The sequence below is a fragment of the Pteropus alecto genome, unplaced genomic scaffold (genome assembly GCF_000325575.1).
Source record: "Pteropus alecto unplaced genomic scaffold, ASM32557v1 scaffold22, whole genome shotgun sequence".
Lineage (NCBI taxonomy): Eukaryota > Metazoa > Chordata > Mammalia > Chiroptera > Pteropodidae > Pteropus > Pteropus alecto.
In genome coordinates this window covers 14,112,196-14,132,254 of record NW_006434839.1, presented here as the reverse complement: position 1 = coordinate 14,132,254, position 20,059 = coordinate 14,112,196, and the positions used below count along the sequence as shown (strand labels likewise).

Genomic DNA, 20,059 nt, shown 5'->3' with positions numbered 1-20,059 from the left:
GTGCCTTCTATACCTTGATTTCTCCATCTGTAAACTTGGGCTAACTGGTTCATGCTCCTATGGTAGAGTGGCGATAACTGATTTGGGACTGTCCTGAGCTGAGCTTCCAACTCACCAATATCTTCATTACCACCCGGTATGCTATATCTTCAGAGTCACTCCTCGTATTTTAAATGGTTATAGCGTCAAAATTATTCATTATAAAATAAATACTCTTGAATGGGCCAATATTTTAAGCTGCTTTTAGCTAACACCATTCAGACATTAGAATAGTGTACGAACAATGTGGACAACCATTTGCAGCAGTATTTAACAAAGAATGCTTTTATTTTTCTTAAAAAAAAAAAAAGATTTTGTGGTTAAATAAGTTTAGAAAACATTGAAATCTGAAATATTAGAATTTTCTGCTCTGTAGGCCTCCTCAAAAACCTTTAAATACTAATACATAGTGTTACTCTCCAAGAGTGGATTCTATATACTATATACTTTTTAAACTTATCTGATCAGAGAAACTTTGTTTTTCAGTTTTAAGGTGGAGTACCTCATGGGATGAATACTCGAGACCTGACTTCAGGAAAGACTTGGCTAAACTGAATCACAAGGCTGTGCTGAAAGAAAAGGGTTATAAGAGGAAGCATCTCTTCAAAAAAAAAATCAAATAATATCTCATAGAGGGAATGGAAGAATTGGAACAAAACTATTCTAACATTATGAAACCATGAAGGGATAAGAAAATCAATTGTCATGATGATTTTGCTATCTTGAACTGCATCTACATTTTTAATACAGCTGACCGAGCTTGGCCTGATTTCCAAAAGAGTAAAAATTAAAAATTGCCCTTGGATCAAGGTGGAAAAGTGGACATCTTCTTTATGTTTTACAAAAAGTTATTTTATCAGGCTTTTCAAAGTTTATATTTATCTCTTTACATTTTGTAGTAATTGCATAATAGAAAGTATATAATTACAGCAATTTATTATTTCATTTATTGATTACTCTAACATTAATAAGCATCCACCATGTACCAAAACTGTCATATGAGCAGGGGATATGGGTACAAATGCCTGAAGGCTTTCCTTCTTCACATCTCTTTAATTCTCAAATATCAAACTTTTCTAAATCAATCCTACTATTTTTCTGTATTGCAGAGTCCTGTTTGTTTTCTTCTTAGCATACCACATTGTGTAAATACTGTTTCTTTACCTGCTTGTTACATGTCTTGAGACCAGAGATATTAGTGTCTAGTGACCATTTATTTCCTTAACTATCGCCTTCATTTGACTGGACATATTTCAAAGCCACAAATGTGTTTTATTGATCACTGTATTTATGGACTTAAGACATGCCTGGCACATACTGGCACTCAATAGATGTTGAATTAATAAGTCTCTAAACTCAAGGAGTTTAAAGGGTATTAGAAGAGGAAAAATAAGTTAACGAAGATGTATAATAGATGCATGAGAGCTACCTCTTCAAGGTATAGTTGAGGTTCAAAGAGTAAGTGACCACTTTTTCCTGGGGGAATTGGGTATGTCTTCTTATAGGATTTGATTACTTGAGTTGATGATTATAAGATAAATAGATATTTGAGTTTTCCTCTGCCCTTATCTTTTTTACAGTTTTGCTCATGGAACTAAGCCCTACTGACCCTATCTCACCAATACTCTGATAATTAAATGAGAGGATAAAGGCATAATTACTTTAAAAATACAAAGAAACACATAGAAAAAAAGTCATTATAGTAAGTGATTAAACACAGAAAGAGGTCCAGGATCATGAGATATTCTTGTTAATACGTCTTTAGATAATAGCAACAGTTGACAGACTTTGTCTTTTAGGATTAGGTAGTAAGCATTTTACACTTTGTGAGCCTTTTTCCACAACTCAGCTTGTCTTTAAAGCACAAAAGTAGCCAAAACCGATAAGTAAATGAATAACTATGGCTGTGTATGTTTCCAATAAAAATTTACTTTAAAAATTGGGTCGCAGGCTGGACTTGGCTCTCAGACTCATGGTTTGCCAATTCCATAATAGATTATGTAAACAAACTAAGGTCTGTAGCTCAGTTGTCTTAATAAAATTAGTTGTTAAACTTAAGAAGGAATTTTCACGTTCTCTGTTTTCTATTGTATTATCTATTCTTTGTTTTTCATCAGAGTTGGTCTATTTGAAGAAGAACATAAGCTACAGGTAGATGAGTTTGTTTGCAGTCTACTTGTATAGGAGATAATATGAGAAGTGGTATTGGTTTGTAAATGACATTGATAAATGTAACTATTTTTGAGGCAAAATTGGTATTTCAAATAAAATTTCTAATGAAATTTAAAATCTGTTTGGAACATCAAGGTAGTTACAGTTCTGTTTCGAGTGTGATTTCATCAAAAAACCTGAGCTTTTGTGATCAGAAACTAGGTTCTGTCTTAGCTATGTAATTTATAACAATTTAGCAACCTTTCTACAAGTCGATCTACTTATGCATGAAATTAAATATTACTTCGCATCAAGTTTTTGAATTAAGAGCCTATATTTTGTTGTTGTTGTTGTTGTTTTTAGAAAATACATACTTAATCTGTATTGCTAAGTCCAATGGTCAATTTACAGTTTTCACATTAATTAACCTGTTAGCAGATCTGACACTTTGGATCATTGCCTCATCCTTAAAACAATTGCTTCGCTTGGATTTCAAGACCCCACACTCTCCTAGTCTTCCTCCTACCTCAATAACCTATCGTTCTTGGTCTTATTTGCTAGTACTTTGTCTTCTCACTGACCTCCTAGTGCTGTTGTTCTCCAGAGCGCAATCCTTTGTCCTTTTTGCTTTACTATCTTCATTCACTCTCTAAATAATCTCATCAAGTCTGAGGGCTTTAAATACCATCTCTTTGCTGATGGTTCTCAAATCTGTATTTCTAGCTCAGCTCTGGCTCATGAAATCTGGACTCATTTGTACCTAACTGCCCACTCAACACTTTCACTTAAATTAAAATAGGTATTTCAAACTTAATGTCTAATGCTGAGCTCCAGGTGTCAGTCTCTCTCCCACAACAGCCTACTTTACCCGCAGTCCTCCCCATTTCAATTGATGGCGACTCCATTTTTCTGGTAGGCAGATCAAAAAGCCGTGAGGTGTCCTGGACTCTTTTCTTCCTTTCAGATCCCATATCAAATCATTCAGAAATTTTGTATAAAAATATATCTATAAAATATATGTATTATACTAAATATCCTTATTAATATCTCTGGTCTCAATCACTATGGCCTCTCACCTGAATTACTGCAAAAACCTACACCTGTCTCCTTTCTACCTTGTTTCTCAACACAGTAATTCAAGTTATCCTTTCAAAATAAAAGTCAAAAGTCTATCATATCATACTTCTATTCAAAATTCTCTAGAGAGTCTCACTTCATTTGGGGTTAAAACCATACCATGGCTTATGTTGGCCCTTTATGGTCCAACCCCTCTTCACATGATCTCCCTGAAATCATCTTCAATCAGTCTCTCCTTCATTCACTCTGCTGCAGTCACACTGCGGACATGCCTAACTGCCTGAAGGTCTTTGCACTGGGTATTTCCCCTTTGGCAATGGTTGTTCCTCATACATCGAAATGGCTACCTCCCTCATCTCCTGCAAATCTTCGTTCAGGTATTTTCACCTCATAGAGGTCTACTCCCATTATCCTATTTAAAACTGCAACCCTCTCCTGATGCTCATTCTCCTGTTCCTTTTTTCCCCATTTTATTGTTTGCTGTCTCTTTTCTCCTAGGAAGACAGAGACATTTTGTCTGTTTATATTCATTGATGTATTCCAAAGTTCCTGGAAGAATCCTAGCATATAAATATTTATTAAATGTCTAAGTAAATGTGTAACATAACATCTATATGTACATATGTATATCTTCACATTTATATATCTAAAATTCATATGTAAATAAATGTATATATACTATTTAGAATATCTAATTGGGTGTACTACTAGTAATAATACTGTTTGGAATATCTAATTGGGCATACTAAATATTTAGCACTTCAAATTTATTCAACATATTTGAGAAAAATTCAGTACTTGTTGACATTCTTTAATACAATGATGTGTTCAGTAAGATACAGGTATTTAGCATTGGCTTGATAAGGTGAAGTTAAAACTATGGTGGCCAAAGAGAGAGATATGTAGGGCTCTGAACTTAGATAAGCATATTAAAAATGCATGATTCTCTTCAATTACAGAGTTGAGATCCCAAAATGCTGCTGTAGGCTAGAATGATAGTTTAACACTATCGAACATACTTTAACTGGGAATATTAAAACTCATAAGACTATTCGATACTTAGTTTGCACCATTGTTTCACATTTATTATTTGATTTGATTGTTACAACCCCTGGATTGTGTGGCATTATCATGCCCGTTACAGAGGAGGAAAAACAAAAAAAGAGTTATTGAGGGACATGATCAGGATCATACAAGTAATTATTGGTGAATGTGAGGTTTTAAGCTCAGGTCTTCTGACTAAATCTCTAGCCCTTTCCTTGTAGCTTTGGTCATCTATTTCTGAATAAAAGATCAGTTGCCCTGTCTGGAGAGAGTATCACAAGACTAAAAAACAGTTTTCTCTCCTTAAAGTCTTAAGGACTTTGATTTGTTGCCAGCTCCATTTAAACTTAACAGGTGAAAAAAGTCACATAAAGTTTAAAACAAATTTAGGCTAAAATATCAGAGGGGAAATGACAAACTCAGTTTGCAGCAGTCAGATGTTTCTAGAATGATTGGTTCACTTTTGTCAATGTACTACTACTACTACTACTAATAATATTGACCAAGATATTGAGTGCTTACTATGTGACAGACATTACTAACTGTTTAATCCTTCAATCTCATTGACAAACCAGCGGTAGTTTCAGCAAGAGAAAAGGTGATGAAGGTGACATTGGAGGTGCGGGTGGGGGAGGGGAGGTGGCGAGGAAGGGAGTTGAGGTCTGAAAACCATAAAGCCTGGAGGCAGGAAGACTTAAGGAAGAGATTATATTTATTTTCAAATCCAAGCAGCAGCACTATCATATCAGGAAGAAAGATGAGGTTTATTTGTGGAATCTTCGATGTCGAAGAAAAGTTTAAAGAGTCAAAGTGACTGAGTTTCAGACTTGGGCTCAATAAAGCTGAGTCATTTAAGTGTGCAAATTCAAAAATGATATGGAATTCCTGATAGGGAATTCGAAGCCTGTCGTCACCTCCCGCATGACCTCATCTGTAAGAGATATTGTGGAGGGGAATCCCTGCCCAGGCTGGAAGACTCAGATCTCCCTTCTAAGTCTGTTAGGATTCCCAGACTGTTAAATTAGCCCGAGGCTGATACTTTCAGGGATAAAAGACTCTTGAACAAGAATCTACAGCCTGACTTATGCAATAGCCTGCTGGCTACAGAAATGCCCTATGATTCCAATTCTACTTGTTTCTGTCTCGGCCTCTTGTAAAAAGTTAATATAGTCAGTTTGATTACTATTAAATCTTAAGAGACAAATTTTAATCTTAAATTAAATTTAAGGGTCTCTGGCAGTAGGACCACCGAAGCCAGCAGAACAGGGGTTTATAATTAAATACCCTATTTGTGAGGACTTGCCAACTCCTTTTTTAAATATATATCCTTTGTTGAGAGCCATATAGCATGTTAGAGCATTTGAGAAACTTCTTAAATTATAGCTCCCAGATTCTGTGGGACAGCAGAGCTTCAGCCTGGGGATGAGAGGAAATAAAGTACAGCTCTGGCTATACTCTCTTCTAAATCAGTGGTGCTTAAAAAAGAGTCAAGATTATGAGGGAGGAGGAAATACAGTAAGAGGAGCAGAAAGGATCAGGAATGCAAAAAGATGAACTTGGACTCTAAAATGGGGGAAGAACATGAAAATAAGAAAGGGAATAATAGCTTCTCCCACAGGATAAAACAAACAAACAAACAAAAAACAAAACAAAACAAAAACTGTACCACGGGTTAGTTAAAAAGAAAAATCTCCACCTACATTATAAGACAGATGAGCTTCATGATAGCAATATTGGACCCTGGAAGAAGATAGAAGTTCAAAGGTGACAAATAACACAGACTGGCATCTTGAACTTAACATCTTTCCTGAGAATGTTTCAGCTGTGGTTTACACAATTGTGTGCTAGGTGGCTGGCGACTGCACGGAGATAGTTATTCTGGTTTCAATACATTTCATGCTTTTAATGGGAAACTGAATTCATTTTCCTCAGATGGGTACTTTTAGATTGCATAAAGGTAAGAAGCACCTCTCAGCATGAATAAACTCCTCTTAGCAAGAACAAAATAGAAATACACGTGAAAGCTAATTTGGCTTTATCTTTCGAAAAAGCAGGTTTCTGGAAAAGAAAACAGGGAAGCTTTTTCTTCATTAAAAACAACAATTGCTTTCCAACACTGTGTCAGACTGAGCTCTGCTGAATACAAAAAGCTTATGCAGAATGTGAAAGAGTTGGCCCTTTTGTTGGGAGAGATGCACCAGGCTTAGATGTCGCCTGGGAAGACTAGACATGCATGTTTCCTATTTACACGCATGACACAAGAAGCTGCAGCTTGCGTTTTGTTTTTGTTCACCTGAAGGTGGACACACATGTGGAATTCTAGAGCAGAGAAACAACTAGAGGACTTATGTGGAAGCCTTAACAGGATTATTGTTCCTTTTAAATATAGATTTTCTCAAGGAAAATATCAGCGTAAAATGAAAGACTATGACGGACATTTGCAAGAGAACTCACCTTCTTAGAAGGCATGATTCCAAACAATGGGAACATCAAACCAGGCAGCAAAGCTGTAACTGACAGAGGCAAAGCTTCCGTAAGCCAAAATACGGCAACGACGAAGAGTGTGTAGGCACATTCTGCTTCCTGGAAAAGACAAAACGCAAGATGAAATGATGAGGCTGGGAAGGCATCAATCAAATTGCAATTACGTTTGCTAATTGGTGCCATGTCACAGAGAAAGTAAGAAGAAACTCCGAAGGCCTCTGCACCTTTGAATTGGGCAGTAAGCTGCCCAATTTCTTGGGGGTTCTAAGAGCCAAAATTTAATACACATGAAAAACCAAAGACATAAAATTAAAGCCTCATTCATTAAGTTTCCTTCACATTTTCTTTAAAACAGATGACAGCATATAGTCAACTTTCTGTGCTTCGTATCAGTGCATGTGGAAGTTAGGGCTCACCTTTATTTGGCCTATGAAACGCACTCCTAGTTCTGCTGGAGTGCGGAAATGGCCAAGTTACTGCCTTTTCTCGGGCAGGACACATCTGCCTTTAAATTGTATTCCTTGGTGCCTGGTTAGTTGGGACCCACAAATGCCCGCCTTCCTTTCCTTCTACTAAAAGGGGGAAATCAACCTTGTACAATCAACAAAGTACAAGCAAGTACTTTCATAGATGGAAGGACAGTGTCAGGTTACATAGCATGGATGAGCTCTTAAGCGACATGAACCTGGAGGTGAAGAACCTTCTGCTTTGCTTTTTAGAAAGACAGCTGCTCCTGGGGAGACACAAGGAGACTCAACAGAATTGAGACTCTTAAAAGAATCTGCTGCTTTGCTAGAAATAAGATTGTGAGTTTCTGCTTTAGGGCATTGTTAAGCAGTGGTTGAAATTCATCATTATATTTGGCTTACGTAAATAATTTTGATATGAAATCACCCAGTAAAATCACTTAAAACACACTAAGTGATCAATAAAGATTATCATCTATTATATATGGCTTTATTTTGTTCTCATTATGCTTAATCTCTGCAAAATTCTTGGCTGAATTTGAAGAATTTACAAAAACTGTTTCAGTTTAATGAGGTATTTTATTTACAATTTTCCCAGGGTAATAAAATTTCTAGCACTGCTGCTCTCTGACTCACCTACCTTGGGACGATTCCTCCAGGCTTTGATATTTACTCCCCCAGTCCCTGCACTTTCGCTGGGCTTCTAAAAAATCCTTAATAAACCAGAATTATGTCATATCTTTACTGTGTTATCATTTTAAAGGAGAAAGAATAAAGGTGTTTTGATGCTGACAGTTTTATACAAAGTCTGCCTCTATAATCTTGATAAAAAGTAAAATAGCGAAACAAAGCTGAGCCTTGACTGAACCTTCCTAACTTGCTCTGGAGAGAATTTGTGAATACTAGCTTAATTTAAAATGCCAGTATAACTTGCTCTGGAGAGAATTTGTGAATACTAGCTTAATTTAAAATGCCAGGAGAAAGACCAGGCTTGCATTTTCTCTTAGTTAGAACACACATGAATATTCTAAAAGCTTCTCTTTGTGACTTTATGTTTTCTATCGTAGGATAGAAAGCTATCGAGAACCTAGGTTTCAAAGATAAAATGACCCTTTTACCATCTTGCTCTTTAGGCACAACCAGTCAGTCAGTCTCGTCCTCTCTCTTCCCCTGTCATTTTACCTCTCAAATCTGCCCCTCGGCTTCTACCTCATTTCTTCCACTGCAGGCAAGGCTGTTCCAAAACCAGATCCAGAGACGCATGGACATGGACAATGGACTAGTGGTTACCAGAGGGTAGGGGTTAGCAGGGAGGGGAGAAGTAGGCGGGGGAAAAATAATTTTAAATCATTTCTTCAATTAAATAAAAATAAATAAATAAATAAAATAAAATTTAACTTAACAAAACAAAACAAAACAACAACAACAACAAAACCAGATCATCTTCCAAGGATCTACTTTGATTTTATCATCCCTTTGTGTATATACAGCCAGATTAAGCGGCTAGCCACCCTAATGACTATCTGGAGCACAAGGGACTGCTAAAACATCAGGAAAAAAAAAGAATAAAAAAGAAAGAAAAGGAAGAAAGAAAAAAATATGATGCTAACTAATTCTTTTCACCACATGTAACGCCTGCCATAAGGGGTGAAATTTCACCTCAACATGGGTCTACTTTATCTGGACAGTCATACTCTGCTCAGATGGGGCAACACTGGGGACAGAATATAAAACGAAACTTCCAGTATTAAATTGTTAGCTTGTCTGGAGTACTTTCACATTTTAATAGGCTTGATCCTGATTTAAAACAATAAAGTCAGTGATTTTCACTTGTTGAATTAAAACAATTCAAAATCCTCATCTTGCATTCAAGGCCATCTTAAACTATGATATGATTTACCCTATTACTTCCTGACATCACATCAACTCCTATTTTTAAAGAGCCTTCTTTACATATCTTGATATTTGGGTTCTGATCCTTGCTCCTCATCATATACCCTTTTTCCTGAACTCTAATCTATAATATTCAGCCAGGCTTAGTTATTGCAGTAAGTCCCCAGATGCCCTTAAGTGCCAGCTTCTACTGCCTGAGACCATATTTTGTACTCTTGAAGTCTTTGACCTAGTTTCACTATTTATATGAAGTAGTTGCAAACTGATGGTCAAGTTTAGCAAGAAAATATAATGTATTTGATTCACAATGGTGTGTGTGTGTGTATGTGTGTGTATGTATTCAATTTGAGTCAGAATTTATAAACCAGCAGATTCAAAATTAAAAATAAAGTCTGAATTTCTGACTTCTCTTGAAAAACTAAGGAATTTGATAGCATCAGGATCATATTCTTCCATGCCAATAATTCTCCAGACTTGAGAAAGTCTTTAGAGACTAAGTTGTACTTTTCCAGTTCTGCTCTCGTAGTTTTGCATATGAGTCCCAGGAGCTTATAACTGTGGCTGGTTAGGGCACCATATCTGCATTGTTTCTAATAGCTGCCTTCCTGGAATTTGTAGGAAACCTCCTATTTTGCTCTGTCTTAAGGAAGCTCAAAGTCTAGAAAAGGAAGATAACAGATTCCCTTCTGAGGGGTAGGATGGCCATCGTCCTGATTTTCTCTTGATAGTCCTGGTTTATACCTCTCGTTTACTCCTTTTGTTCCTTCTGATTAGCAACCCTTTTTATTCTCAAAAGTGTTTTTCTTTGGCTGATAAATTATATAGTCATCCTATTGACGGGTCCATCCTAGAAATACCTCCTTCCTCCACTTCCTGTTTTCTGTTTGTGATCTTCCTTAACCAGGCTTGGAGTCATGGGCAGGAAAGGGTTCTTTCCCAAAAACACTCTTTAGGCATTCAACAGCAGATGGCTAATCCAGGCACAATGTCAAGTATTTTCTTTTAAGAATCTTATATTCAAATATATAGTGTTATTTGATTTTTTTTAAACCAAAGATCTGTGAATATTCTTGTTAAGGAGGAGAAAGGAACAAAAGATAGAGGAAAACATTTCATTGTTTTATTTACATATATTCAAAAAAACTATATAAGGGTGAGTAATTTTTGTGAACAAGTTCTCTTCATGAAGAGAAAACTCAGAAGTTGTCTAACTGTGCTGCAACTCAAAAGGCATTGTAGATATTTCATTCATAGAACCAGCTCGGAGGTAGAGTAAAAAAAATTGCTTCATTTTCTCACTGGAAATTCTTAGTGACCGATGATCTCTAGCTATACCATCTTTGTCTCCTGTTGATCTCTTTAAATTTTTCTCTTCCCTCTTTCTCCACCTTCTTAGCAAGGCGCCTACTCCTAAAACAGAACCACACCACCTTTGCTACCACAGCTACTACCACGAGCAAACAATGATAAAACAATAAGAGGCCAACCGTCAAGTATGTTATATTGTGGGAGAATTGTTTTCCCTTCTCTTCCAGCTCCTCTTGAGTATAGTGAAAGTCGCAGGTACATTTGATAGCTTTATTAAAATTAATTCTGCAACTATAACAAGTAAAAATTTTGAATCAAATTCTATTCTAGGAATAGTAAAGGATTTTAGTAGTATGGATTTGTGAACTGAATGAGGGCAACACAAATAACGTCTACTTTTATTTCATTCACTGAACAAAATATAGAAAGAAAAGATTGAAAATTATAAAAAAATATAGAAAACGATTTAAAATTATGATTAAGATAAATATTACAAAAAAATTTTAAAAATTATTATTCTTTCTCAGAAGACTACATGAAATGAGAGGGAGGGGAAGTCCAGAAAACTTCCTCAAAAATAAAAATATCAGTTTTTCTGTTCAAAAATCTATATACCCTTTCGCACTTTCAAAAGTAACATCGAGAAGTATAGCAAACAAACCGCACCGTCAGACAGAGGCAGTCGTGCAGAATACAGGTGTCATAATTTCCATTAGATAGTAGGAAGTGAAATGTCACTTAACCAGGGTTTCCTGCTCGGTATGTGTGCACCGTGCCTCCCTGCATCAGTTAGGGCCATCTTCACCTTCCCTATTGTAAGAAGTCCCTCTCACACTATGAGAGATGAAGTTATGACATGCAGACTGATTACCAATATGGATGGGAAATTCCTGTTCCCCGATACTTAAAAAAAAATTTCGAAGTATTAAAAACCTTAGTATATTTACTAAGAGTTTTCAAAATTATAAAATACATGGAAAAATAATATAATAATAAACCTGTACACTTCATATTCTTAAAATATTGAGATCTTTCCACTTTTGTTTAATTTTTAAAAAATAAATAGAACATTCCACATATAGTTCAAGAAGTACATATACCATTCCTACATTTCTTTCTCTTCTATCAATCCCCAGTGTCAATTACTGTCTAGAATATGTTCTGTATCCTTTCTATGTTTTTTTTTATTTTGACACATGCAGACATTAATACATTAATAAATAATGTGTGGTTTTAAAATTAAATAAAGTTTATTGTATACATCATTTTCAAATTTTTTTCACTCAGTATTTCAAATGCATGTTGATACGTGTAGACTTACTGTTAATCCATGTCAAATGTATATAGCATTTCTTTTTACGAATATCTTACAATTCATTAGTCTGTTTTTCTACTGATGGTAGTTTGGGGTTCTTTCCTACAATTTTTTGTTATTATAAGGCTACGAACACCTTTGCACCTAGCTCCATGTAGACATAGGAAGGAGATTTCTTAGCTAGAGTATAAAAGTGTGTGAAATTTCTGGGTGAAAGGAATACATTTGAATTTTACCGCCTATGTCCTGTTATGTTTTCTGATTTTACTAACTTGTGTGAGAAATTCTTCATATATTATACATTCTCATGTTTTTTTCTAATGTTTAAAATTTTTCTTCTCAAGTGTAGGGCCTTAATTTTTTGTATAGAAATCTGATATCTCCCACCTCCCCTCAAATGGATAGCCAAAATGCCCTGTTTTTTTCTATTGGATGGTCCATTTTTTTATCCACTAATTCATGTTGCTATGTATTTCCTATGTCAGATTTCTACAAATGCAGGCGCCTATGTTTCTGGGCTCTTTATTCTGTCCCTCCCCCACAACACCACATTGCAAAAATCAATTCTTGAAAAATTATTAAGCTCTTTTAATTACTATAGCTTTTCAATAAGTTTTATCTTCTGTATCTCAAGTCCTTCAACTTACATTTTTCTCAAACTTGTCTTAATAGTTTTAGATTTTTACCATTCTTTTTGAATTTTAGATTTTCATTCAAATTACAAAGAATTTATAGAGTAAGAAATGGTGTTAAAATTGTTTGATTTATGAACCTTTCCATTCCTTTTGATATTCACTAGATTCCTTATATTTTGTAGTTTTCTCCATAAGGGTCTTAAATATCTTTGTTAGATATTGTTATTATTGTCGAGAATGAGAAATTAATTTAATTATCCATTCGTAGAGACTTTTTTCTTTTCTGTTTGGTAGCTTAACATTTTTGTCTATTTTTGATAGTCCGAAGTTTCATTCGCTATGTATCTAAATGTGGACTAATATTTAAAAAATGGTTTTGTACATAGAAATGTATATGCAGTCTTGAGGACTCATATGTTTTTTTTAATTCTGGAGAATTCAACCCTTATTACTCTAAATATAGTCTCTTCTCTATTCCTACTTTTTCAGAAATACCGTTTACATATATATTAAGAATTCTGAATTCATTCTCCAAATTATTCTTTCACTCAAAATATATTTGTTTTTCAGCCTGATTTTTAGTTTAATTCCTAATATTCTTTCTCAGTTCATTTCCAGGATTTCTAACTTGTTCTTCTTTCATATTTCTTTTTCTAAACACAGCTTTAATGACGTATAATTGATATACCAAAAAATACACATATTTATACAATTTGAGGAGTTTTAAACATATGTACCACTGTAACTACCACCACAAGCAAAGTAATAAAGATATCCATCACATTCAAAAGTTTCCTCATGCCCCCTGTGTTTTGGTTTGTGGGGTTGGGGTGGGGTAACACGAGACCTACTCTCTTAACGAATATTTTAAGTCACAAAATTAACTGTTAACTGTAGACACTATTGTGTAGCAGATCTCTAGAACTTATTTATCTTACATAATTGAAACTTTATACCCATTGAACAATTCTCCATTTCCCCGCTGTCCAGGCCCTGTCAACGATCATTATGCTCCCTACTTCTATGAATTTTACTATTTTAGATACCTGCAGTATTTGTCCTTCCGTGATTGGCTTATTTCTCTTAGTATAATGTTCTCCAACTTCATCGGCGCTGTCGCAAATGGCAAATTTCCTTCGTTTTTTTAAAGGTTGAATAATATATATAAATGTATATGATATAGATGAATGTGATATATATCTATACATATCCATTGATACACATTTTGGTTGTTCTTTTGGATATTGTTAATAATGCTGCAATGAACATGGAAGTGCAAGTATTTCTTCAAGATATTGATTATAGTTCTTTTGGGTATATACCCATAAATGGGATTGCTGGATCATATGGTTCTTTTGGATATATACTCATAAATGGGATTGCTGGATCTATTTTTAATTTTTTGAAGAACTTCCATACTGTATTCCATAGTGACTGAACCATTTTATATTTCCACCAATAGTATACAAGGGTTCTAATTTCTCTGCATCATAGCCCATCATAGCCAAGGCTTACTTTAAAAAAAGAAAAATAAAAACCATACTAATATTGTGGGGTGATATTTCATTATGGCTTTGATTTGTATTTCACAGGTAATTAGTAATGTTTTCATATACTTGTTGGCCATTTGTATGTCCTTGGAGTAATGTCCATTCATGTTCTTTGCCTATTGTGTATTCTTAGCACCCCTTGTCAAAGATTAGTTGACCATATATGCATGAGTTTATTTCTGGGTTCACTATTCTGTTCCATTGGTCTACATGCCTGTCTTTATGCCACTCTGATACTGTTTTAATTGCTACAGCTTTGTAATGTATTTTGAAATCAGGAAATGTGATGCCTCAAGCTTTGTTCTTTTTGCTCAAATTGCTTTGGCCGTTCAGGATCTTTTGTGGTTACATATTAATTTTACAATTGTTTTATCTATTTCTGTAAAGATTGCCATTTATATTTTGATGGGGATAGCGCTGAATCTGTAGAGTGCTTTGGATAATACGGGTATTTTAACAAAATTAAGTCTTCCAATCTATGAACCCAGTATGTCTTTCCATTTATTTGTGTCTCTTTAATTTCTTTCATCAATGTTTTATAATTTTATAATTTGCAGTATAGAAGTTAAAACTCCTGGTTAAGTTTATTGCTAAGTATTTTATTCTTTTTGATGCTATTGTAAATGGTATTGTTTTCTTAATTTTATTTGTTGATAGTTACTTGTTAGTATATAGAAACAACTGATTTTTTATGCTGATTTTGTATCTTGCCACTTTACTGAATTTATTAGTTTTTACAGTTTTTTTTTTTGAGTACTTAGGATTTTCGATATGTAGTATCATGTTATCTACACATAGAGATAATTTTACCTCTTACTTTCCAATTTGATGACTTTTATTTCTTTTCCTTGCCTAATTGCTCTGTCTAGACCTTCCAATACTATGTTGAAAGAAGTGGCGAGAGCAGGCATCCTAGCCTTATTCCTGATCTTAGAGGAAAAGTTCAGTTTTTCACCACTGAGTATGATGTTAGCTGTGTGCTTGTCATACATGTCATTTATTATGCTGAGTTTCACTCCTTCTACACTCAATTTGTTGAGCGTTTTTATCATAAAAAGATGATGCATTTAGTCAAATGGTTTGTCTGCATCTATTGAGATAATGGTGTGATTTTTTTTAATCCTTTATTCTGTCAATGTGCTGTATTACATTAAGTGATTTGTGTATATTAAATCACCCTTGCATTCCCAGGACAAATCCCACTTGATCATGCTGTATGATCCTTCTAATGTGCTAATAAATTCAATTTGTTACTATTTTGTTGAGGATTTTTATACGTACATTCATCAGGGATATGGGCTCGTAATTTTCTTTTGTTGCAGTGTTTGTCTGGGTTTGGTATCAGAGTAATGTTAGTCTCATAAAATCATTTTGGAAGTGTTCCTGCCTCTTCAGGTTTTTTGGAAGAGTTTGTAAAGAATTGGCATTAATTCTTCTTGAAATATTTGGTAGAATTCACCAGTGAAGCCATCTGCTCCTGGGCTTTTTTTGTTGGGAGGTTTTTGATTAGTGATTCAAGCTCCTTACTCATTATTTGTCTGTTCAGGTTTTCTATTTCTTGATGGGTTGTATGTTTACAGGACTTTATCCATTTCTTCCAGATTATCCAATTTGTTGATGTGTAATTGGTATTATCTCTATTAAAAAAATACTTTGTTATTCTTTTTGTGGATTTTTCCCTCTTTCTTCACCTACTAATTTCTCTATTATTTTTGTCTCATTTGGAGTGTTTTAATCTGTGTTGATTTCCTTGTGGTCTTTCTTAATTATTGTATTTTCAAATTTTATCTTCAGATTTATATTGGGTAGTTGTTGTTTTGTTTTTTGTTTTTTCCTTTTCTTTCTGTACTCATTATTCTTTATCTAAAAGTTTTACAGTTGCCTCCAGCTAGCTTTGAGCTCCCTGAGGGCCTGTCCTGCCAGGACAAAGAAATCCAGTTATCTAGCTGGATCAAGTAGTTAGAGTCAGGTACAGTCTGGGAGTCTGGTCAGTGTCTGCCCTGTGAATACCTCCACAGAAAGTGATTAGTCTAGCTCTTTTTCTCTTTCACAGCTGCAAGAAAACCATTCTCCAACCCTTAGTTTGTGGCATTGAACCTGACTCTGACCCCAGAATAATGTAGGAGTACTTGAGACCATAGTTTCTCACCTTTTCTCTACTTACATGCTTTTCTGACTCATTCTGGTCTGCAGAAATACTTATTTGCTTTGTATTTAGAGTGGAGAAGGGAGTTTGGGTGGCGCGTGTGTGTGTGGGGTCCTAACTGTATAAACTTCATCTACACTGCCGATCATAGCCTTCATAGATAGAAAAAGCTTATTTAAAAAGAAAAGGTATTTGCCAGATAAATCTTTTTTTATTACTTGTGATCAAAGTAAGGGGATGGCAAAATAACATTTATGAATGCCTACTGCATGCCAGATACAATTCTTAGTGGTCTATATAACTTATCTTATTTAGTCCCCACTAAAATTTCATGTTGAACTAAGGATCAATGATCACATTGCTAGTATTTGGTTGAGTTGGGATTCAATCCAAATATAAGCTCCTGAGAGCATAACTTACTTTATTAATTGCCCTATTCCCAGGAACAAAATGGACTTAAAATACCTGGCATATAGCAAGCACTCAATAATATTTAATGAATGAACAAATGTTTCTTCTCTGTGTTCTTTCTACAATTGTTTTTATTCATATTTCTTGACCCCTATATAAAACACTCAATCACTATCCTATTCATAGTTATTTAGCATAAGGACCTCTTTCTTTGCCTTGTTCTCTTTTCTGTTTTCTATTTGCCTAGCACTAGATATCTTGACCCTCACCCCAATGGGTGAATGTCTCTACATTTCTCCTAGAGCTCACATCTCGTCAATAAACTAGAATTGGAACTAAAATATTTACCTGCATAGGCTAATTCCCCATAACTGACATTCTCCAACTTCCTCAGGCCGCACTTAACAATATCATACTCATATCCCGTCTTAACCACCTCAAACGCGTGCAGCCAGGGCACTTGCTGCATAAGTGGAAAAGGCAAATGAAGCTATGTCTGGGCAATTTGGATAATGCTACCCCTCACCCCAAGTTCTGACTGTCAAATTATTTTGGCTGATTATGTTTTAAATTATAGCTCCAGATGGAATTAAAATATAAATTAGGCTTTAAAATATAGTTTTTTTTTTCACTCTCTCCCTTTTTTAACAATACACTGATATTAAGAAGTAATTTGGCTGATGAATTAGTATGTATGTGGATATGCTCTCTCAGCACAGCTTGAGAAAAGTAGGAGCAATCATGGGTCTCACTCACTGCAATTGATTTCTAAAGAGAATGCAAAGCAATTAAGAAAGGAGAAAAATCATGCATTCTAAATCTGTGTGCTACAAGAAAAACATTATTATTTGACAGAGCCTGTAAAGAGCTTTGCATGGTTCGTGGTACACCTACCCCTACTGCTGCACTGATTTCTCAAGACTCAATCCATGTTGATTGCAAAGCTTGAAATGACTTGGAATACTGTCATCTTGGAAGATGGAGAGTAAGAAGGAGCTCAATTTCAAAGTCGAGGACAATTAACTAGCATTTCTTTTAGTTTTGGGCCCAAATGGAGAGCAGGGAAAGGCAATTGATGGCTCCTCTATGCTAATTACTGGAGAATTTTTAACTTCTTTTCATTTAACTTCTGCAACTAATTAGCAACAGAGATAAACCATCCTCATACCGCATGCACACAGCAGAACTGGAAATAGCCATAGAGATCATTTAGTTCCCTACCTGACTAAGCATTAGAGTGTGATCAAAACAGTCTGTGGATTAACTGCTTTAGAAACATGAGGAGTCTATTAAGCGTACTGCATCCTGGACTTCACATCTAGAGGTTAGATTTTAAACAAGTACTTCAGGTAAATTTGGGGCAGCTGATCCACAGATAATATTTAAAACTCTTTTAAGAGTCTCAGTCATTTTATACACGAGGAAATGGCGCAGATGTAGCATGACAGAATCACTTGGGGAGTTTTTCAGAATATGCTAGATAAGTCAAGGCAAGTCTAGGCTACCATGGCTAAACTCCCTAAATCTCAGCAGTTTAAACAACCAAAATTTATTTCTTGCTTACACTATCTGTCTGTCATGAGTACTGGTTGCTCCGCAATGCAGGCAGAGGGGACCTCATCCCAACATGTGCATTTGTATAAGGTGGCTGAATAGGTAAGAAAACAAGAACTTTACATGTGCTGCCTGCAAGAGACTCATTTCAGATAGAAAAACACACACACAGAATGAAAGTAAAGGGATGGAAAAGATATTTTGTGAAAATAGAAGAAAGAAAAGGGAATACTAATACTAGACAAAATGGACTTTAAAACAAAGGCTGTAACAAGAGAGAAGGTGGACCCAGTAATCCAAATTCTGGGTATTCAACCAAACAAACTCCAAACACTACTACGAAGGGAGATGTGCATCCATATGTTCATTGCAACATTATTTACAATAGCCACGACATGGAAGCAACCTGGGTGTCCATCCATAGATGAATGGATAAAGAAGAGGTGATGCATATATAAAATGGAATATTACTCAGCCATAAAAAAGAATAAAATCTTTCCATCTGCAACAACAACGTGGATGGACCTAGAGGGTATTGTGCTGAGTGGAGTAAGTCAGACAGAGAAAAACACATGCCATATGATTTCACTTACATGTGAAATCTAAAGAACAAAATAAAAGAACAAACAAAACAGAAATAAACTCATGGATACAGAGAATATTTTGGTGGTTGACTGATGGGAGGGGTTTGGAGGGTGGGTGAAAAGGGGAAGGGATTAAGAAGTACAAATTGGTAATTACAAAATAGTCATGGGGATGTTAAGTATAGCATAAGAAATATAGTCAAGAATATTGTAAAAATTATGTGTCAGACGGATACTGGACTTACCGGGGTGGTCACTTTGTAAGTTGTATAAATGTCTAATCACTATGTTGTACACCTGAAACTAATAGAGTATTGTGTGCCAACTGTAATTGAAAAATTAAAAAATATATATTTAAAGCAAAATGCTTTTGTAATCGCAAATGCAGGAATAGTGGAGAAAGGCAACCCGTGTACAAGCTTTTAAAGATCTGGTATAAGTACGGTTAAACAAGCAGTATCATTGATGGTCTAAGGAGTCAGACAGACGTGCGTTTAAATCGTCCTGCTCCTTTTATATACCGTATGACTATGGGCAAATTTTTAACTTCTTTGAGTCTCTGCTCATCTGTAAAGTGGGGATGATAATATTGACTATTTTTAATGGTTTTTATGAGGCTTATAGTGAACATTCAGATTTATTATTTTTATCAAACTAGGTGTAAAAAGGTATCTTGAAAGCAAAAGAAGAGCTAGTTGGAGAGACACCCTTGTTACACCAGCATTCACGTTTTGAACCTTAGTCATCCTTTTTGCTATATTTAAAGTTCCTTCTTTTCATCACCTTCTGTCTCCTGCATCCTATCCTTCCTACAAGATCTGGCTTATTCTCCATGTCCTTCTGCCATGAGACATCATCAGTCCATTAATTCAGCATAGCTATCAATAGTCTACCATGTTACGGGCACTGTGTTTGGTGCTGGAGGAAATTAATTAAATATGTTCCATGTTTTTGAGGTATTTACAGTCTAGAGGAGGAGCAAAGATAAAAGAAAAATGAAGTAACATACTCTAGTAGAAGCCAATGTATCCATGATGCAATGAGAATATGGAGGATAATACTCAGTTTATGTAACAGCCTGAGCTGCCTGTCCCAAGAACAGAGCAAGAGAAGAGGGCATTCCAGGAAGAGGACGCGGCTTGTGCAAAGACAGGGAGGCACTGGCCATGGGTATTCTAGGGTCCACAAATAGGGAAATATTGCTAATGTGGAAAATGTGAATAGGTAGGTAGGCGTTAGGGGCTTTGGAAAGGGTTGTTAGGATAAATAAATAGCAAAATCTTAAAGATCTATCAGTGTATATGCTTTTGGTTTAGATATTTTCCCCATGTAAACAAAAGAGAGTCACTGACAAATTTGACCAGGGGTCTATCAGGACTAGGTTGGCATTTAAAATAGTAC

At 35.3% G+C, this 20,059-nt stretch overlaps 1 protein-coding gene across 1 annotated transcript in view; it reads right to left on the bottom strand.

Moving 5' to 3' along the window:
- Positions 1–20,059, bottom strand: part of SLC13A1 (solute carrier family 13 member 1) — an 83,874-nt gene that overhangs the window by 56,730 nt on the left and 7,085 nt on the right. The window contains exons 4-6 of the mRNA XM_025045858.1: positions 16,869–16,983; positions 7,449–7,528; positions 6,766–7,059 (exon numbers count right to left, since the gene is read on the bottom strand). Of these exons, the coding sequence (XP_024901626.1) occupies positions 6,766–7,059; positions 7,449–7,528; positions 16,869–16,983 (489 nt within the window). The remainder of the gene's footprint in view (positions 1–6,765; positions 7,060–7,448; positions 7,529–16,868; positions 16,984–20,059) is intronic.